The 6,112-nt window shown below is 38.9% G+C and overlaps 1 protein-coding gene across 1 annotated transcript in view; it reads left to right on the top strand.

The window, feature by feature from the left end:
- Positions 1-3,522, top strand: part of LOC146481472 (ephrin type-B receptor 3-like) — a 43,787-nt gene extending 40,265 nt beyond the window's left edge. The window contains exons 16-18 of the mRNA XM_085108184.1: positions 571-611; positions 797-893; positions 2,582-3,522. Of these exons, the coding sequence (XP_084964310.1) occupies positions 571-611; positions 797-893; positions 2,582-2,783 (340 nt within the window). The 3' untranslated portion in view covers positions 2,784-3,522. The remainder of the gene's footprint in view (positions 1-570; positions 612-796; positions 894-2,581) is intronic.
- Positions 3,523-6,112: the final 2,590 nt, after the last annotated feature.

The raw sequence follows: 6,112 nt of genomic DNA on the forward strand, positions 1-6,112 counted from the left end.
AGAATGGCCGTTTTATTGGAAACTGGCGATTATTTTTCTAAAATTAGGAAAAGCATTCCCTGGATCGCACTTCACATGCATGCCGCCTGCAGTGAAAAAGACTGGCTTCGTTGTCGCTAAATTGGAATTAAAATAGGGGAATCAGAGTTTAACAAAAACAATCTGTTGGGAAGCGTGGAAATTTTCTGGAAAAGGAATTTTTTATGCAAGTACCGGCACTGTAAATGATAAACGATTTTAAATTGAGTGTCGAGAGTAATGCATGTTTACTTTAGCGTGACCACGCTCTGTGATTGGTTAGAAAAACTCACACCACTTTCATGACCAATCACTAAGCCAAGACCAAATCGTAACTCGCTTGCACATGTTTTCCCGCACTCGCCACTGGCAATGTGTATTTGCTTCGAGTTCTTATTGGTTTAATGTGCTGTTTACGCCTGTTGTGATTGGCGGGGTTGATTACTGTGGTTTAGGTTTTGTGTCCATCAAATTACAACTGAAATTATTGTCCGTTAAAAGTTAAGACAGCCTTTCCAACATTCACTCGATCTTTCTTTTCTTTTTTTTCAGCTGGTCATACGGAATCGTCATGTGGGAAATTGGAACTCTTGGTAATATAATAAAACTTTGTTGCAAAACTTTGATATATTATTGACGAAGAGCTGTAAGGATTGATCTGATCATAACGTCACTTGTTAACTGTGTTTGGTTTGCACCATGTACAACCTTATTATCATGGTATATTTTTTACTCTTTTAACGAGTCGTTACGTACAAAATTTTTGCATTCTTTGCAGGTGGTTCGCCATATCCGCTTTTAGGGTACACGGAGCTCATGAGGCTCCTCAAGACGGATTACCGAATGGAAAAACCAGACTTGTGCACGGAGGAATTGTAAGTTGATGTGGGCGTTTTTTATCTATTTTATGATATTTTCTTTTAGAGATAATGGAAATAAATGGTCATTTATTCACCAGGCTTAAAATATTCCATCACATTTATTTCCACTGCGCATCTGCCACTCATTGACATTCCAATCCTAGCAGTATGTAGGATGTTTGTCCCATGAACCTAGTTTAATGGCCTTAGCTCCCACAAGTCTCCTGTGGCTCAGTGGTAGAGCATCCGAACTAGTAATCGGAAGGTCTTAGGTTCGACTTCTGATAGGAGCACTCGGATTTCCTTTTCTCGCGTATGCCTGCGTCATTTACTGATTAATACGTACATTCTCATACATACAAGTTAATGTTCTTAAATAGCTCATTTTGCAGCTGCTTTCTTAAGTACCTGGCAAGGCAGGATATGATAAAGAAGTCAGTACTTTGCATACGTAAATGGAAACTAGTTAGCAAACGAGCAACATAATTGTCGAGTAGCGCGCAGCTCTTAGCACAGCTTACAGGATTGGCAAAAAAAAATAACGGGGCAATGAACAAACAAGAGAAACAATGGATCCTAGCCCTGAGACAATAGAGATATGTGAATTTCAGCAATAGAGCTGCGCGAATTTCAACGGAATTAGAGTTTTTAAACAGCTGTGTGTTATCTGGTGGGTTTTTTCCATATGAAAAGCAGCAAGGTTTTTATCAATGCAAAGTCAGATCTAGCCTCACTTCCACTTTGCCAGCCAGGTCATTCAGCACAAACCCCAATAAATGGGCTATTGAAGGGACAACTCAGTGAAACTTTTACACTTGTAACTTACTCTCTGGGTCGCTATACCAATTACATTATTAAAAGACTAGTTTTAAACGAGTATTGTTGACTTCGTTTCTTAAACCAAATATCGAGCTCGTTTTTGTATTTGCAAGTAAAACCAACGGCCCAGCTCAGTGTAAACAACAAGTGCGAAAGATTTATTGAATTGACCCAAAGTTTAGTTTAACTTGATTGCCACTCACTCCAGGGACTAAAGACTTGAGGAATGCAAAGGCTTACAATGGCAAAATTGTGTTAAACTTTCCACCCTCAGCCTTCCGAGTGCAAATTGGATGCTTTTTAAGGTCCTATAAGAGCCAATGAAAGACACACCACTTACTTATATATATCACACGCATCACATTCATCACATTTATCTAACTTATATACAGTGGACTCCCGATAACTCGAACCTTCAAGGGAGATTGAAAAAGGTTCGAATTATCGAATTATCGGGAGTTCGAGTTATCGAGGGTAAAATTATATAGAAAATGACCTGAAAGGAAAGGAAAATTGGTTCGAGTTAGCGCGAGGTTCGAGTTAGCGAGGGTTCGAGTTATCGAGAGTCGACTGTATGTCTGAAAAAATATCAAAGACACAAAACAAACTTGAGTTCACAGAGAAGCAGGAACGTAGTCTGATATATATACGGATAGACAGAAAGAGATATAGGAAGACAGACAGCCAAATATAAGCTGGGGAGACAACACGCATACAAACTGATCATGAATAGGTAAGCGACACGAGATACAGGAAAACACTGCACGTTGCACGAAAAGACTCTCATAGTCTAAGTTTTTGGAAAGAGTTTATCCAGTATACGTTTGTTTTCAATAGTAGTGTAGAAAGTAACCAAATTCTGTTCCTTTTTTCTCACACGTCAGTTACTCCTTGATGATGGAATGCTGGAAACAAAATCCTGATGAAAAGCCGAGTTTTCAGGAACTGGTTGGAAGACTGGAACAGCTGATGCTGCAGAATGTGGAATACTTTGATTTCAACAAAGTGAACGAAACTAAAGATTATTATCACGTGCAGGAGTCGAAGACAGGAGAAATTACCGGCGAGAGCAGAATCGAGCAATAAAATGTACATTATGTTAGGGAGAAACTCAAATACTTGTTGAAGTTGTGTAGCTTTTGAGTCCCGTTACAGAATAACGAATTGTGCTTTTTGACCGTTTTCTTGCATAAAAACAAATCGTATTTAGCCATGGTTAATATTAAGCCATTCATATTTACTTGCATTTATCCAATAGTCGTTCGACGGTTATAATAATAATATAAAAATAATAATATTTATCCAGGGAGCCCACTCGCCTTGGCGGTTTTCAGTGGGGCCCTGCAAATTAGAAATAAAATAAAAAATAAAATTACCTAAAAAATGATTTCACAAGATCAAACGAATTTAAAAATAGCTAAACAATCATCATTCACAAACTTTTAAGCTTTGCCTTAAAAAGGGACAATGATTTGATGTTTTTAAAGTCATTGTCTAAGCTGTTCCAGTCCTTAGAGGCTTTATAAATAAAAGTTTGCAGTTTGCTTGCCCCGATTGGTACGCACGCTTCATTACTTCTACGAGTTAGATAAGAATGAAAACTACTATTGCGTCTGACGTCAAATTTAAAATCAATTTTACCCAACAGATATTTTTGCATCATAATACAGTGATGGAAGTGTCGTCTCTTTAAGAGGGGCTTTAGGTCCAGACGATCTAGTGCCTCGGTTGATGAACTTCTTGGTGGTAAATTAAGCAGGACCTTGGCTGCCTTGTTTTGAAGAACTTGCAGCTGACCCATAAGCGTGTTGTTATTTTTATCACCCCACACCAGGCGCGGATCCAGGATTTTGAAATGGGGGGTGAATTTTTGTAATAATGTAATAGAACCAAAGCCTGGTTGAGGTGTTTGACGTCTGTGCAGCGACGAGCTCTCAAGGAGCTTGTTAACAACAAAGAAATTATTCTCAAAAAAGCAGATAAAGGCACAACAGCCTTCGTTATGAACAGAGAAAACAGAATCAATGAGGGACAGAAACAATTGGATGATAGAAATAACTATCAGCCACTAGACGAAATAATGGTTAGAGATACATGCGAGAGAGTTAAACATGGACGAAATGACGGTTAAATGGTTTAACCTAACACCAAATCCGCCTCGAATCCCAGTGTTCACAAAAATTCACAGACCGACATTAGTCGGAAGACCTATCATATCTGGGTGTGTTGGCCCAACAGAACGCCTATCATCATTCGTAGACAAACTACTTCAGCCAATAGCACAAATACAGGACTCATATCTTAAAGATACGACACATTTCATAACGTTTATTGAAAGCACTAGGGTGCCTAGAAACGCTTTTCTAGTCTCAATGGATGTCACTAGCCTTTACACGAATATCCCACAGGAGGACTGAAACAATCACTATAGTATGCAACGCATACGAGAACTTTCATGCCAATAACCCTCCTATAGCTACAAATTTCCTCAGAGAAATGCTCAGCCTTATACTGAAGGAGAACTCCTTCCAATTTAACGGGAAAGACTATCTCCAAACACACGGAACTGCCATGGACACTAAAATGGCAGTAGCGTTTTCCAACATTTTTATGGCATCTATAGAAAAGGAGATCTTAAGGGCAGAGCGTTAACAAACCACTAACGTGGAAAAGATTCATTGAAGATGTATTTTGCTTGTGGATACAAACAAAGAAGAAATAGAACATTTCATTGAGCAAGCAAATTCGTACCACCCTACCATAAAGTTTACCGCTGAAGTCTCACAATTACAAACAACATTCTTGGATATAACAGTCTATAAGGGAGAGAGATTCGAGAAAGAACCGATTCTCGACGTGCGCACACATTACAAACCTACTGAAACATTTCAGTACACAAACTACAACAGTTGCCACCCAGCAGGCGTCAAAAAAGGCTTCGCTGAAGGAGAAGCTCTTAGACTTCTGAGGACAAACTCTTCTAAAGTAGTGTTTGAGGGAAACATTTAAAACTTTAAAACACGCCTGGTATCAAGAGGTTATCCTAGTAACCTGGTGGACAAAATCCTCTCCGAAGTTAACTTCGCAGAAAGGAAGAACGCACTTACACAAAAACAAAAAGCGCACAAGAAAATTCTACCCTTCGTGACACAATTTCAACCATCACTGCCATGCTCGAAAAATATTCTAATGGACAAATGGTATTTAGTACAAAACCAGCCGCTGCTAAGAGAGATATACAAGAAACCTCCCTTGATCTCTTATAGAAAAAGGAAATCGCTGAAAGACATGCTTGTTAAAGCAAAACTATAAAGGCCTTTATCAACACAACGAGCACACAGCGGGAATCGTGCAGGTCTGTCAACCCCATTTAAACAGGCTCAAAATAAATAAATTGATTGGTAGAACCAGTCATCGCTTATGCACATTCTCCACCTCAATCAGAGAAATCAAATATTATTTCAATATTTGAGGGATAAGAAAAAAAAAAAAAAAAGAAGTGGGCTCAGAAAAAGGGGGGGTGAAAATTCACCCATTTCACCTCCCCTGGATCCGCCCTTGCACACTGTATCTCCATAGTCAAACAGTGGGATGGTTAAGCAATTGTATAGTGTTAGCTTAGTATGTAGAGGCAGAAGATGTCGTATTCTCTTTATCATTCCAATCTTTTGATTGATCTTTGTACTGATAGTGTCAATGTGCTCGGACCAAGACATAGTTTGGTTAATAACCACTCCCAAGTACTCAAACGAGCCAGACCTATCAATAGCAGAGGAATTTACCTTAAGAGAGACGTCACTAACTAGTTTAAGCTTCCGTGAGGTACCACATTTATTCACAGTCTATCATTGCACATCTAATCGGTTACATTTATTGATACTTAGCCTAATTACCTTATGTTTTAGGGATTTGCTATTCCTCCGTTCGCCTTTATGCAAAACTTTAAAGTGTTACTTATTTTGCACGACGAGGTTACGTCGAGATTTAAGGAAGAGCGTATGTTAGGAGGGTTTTGCCAACATTGGCTGTTAGTAAGAGATATCCGTCAAAACGTCAGTATGTAAGCTGTAGACCGACAAGTGTATTCAACAGGTGTATTCAAACCAGGTCCTTTGTGCACGTGGACAGTTAAACTTTGTGCATCACCTTTTCAATAGCTCGAGTTTCTTGAAAAGAATATTTAATTGGTTTAGTTTACTTTAGGATTCAAATTTTAATTCACTTTAGGATTCAAAACAGGCTCAAATGGCGTTTGAAAATTGGTTATGTTCCTGGTTATGTTGTGAGTGAGAATAAATCTATACTGGTCTGAGGTCTGATTTGTTCAATGCTGTCGCCGAGTTCCATTTAGCCAGATTCCGCGTACCACAGAAGTTATGACGACCTTCTTTCCCGAGTTGGAAAAATCTATCGTC

Source organism: Pavona decussata, unplaced genomic scaffold (assembly GCF_977016875.1).
Source record: "Pavona decussata unplaced genomic scaffold, jaPavDecu1.1 SCAFFOLD_49, whole genome shotgun sequence".
NCBI classification, from domain to species: Eukaryota; Metazoa; Cnidaria; class Anthozoa; order Scleractinia; family Agariciidae; genus Pavona; species Pavona decussata.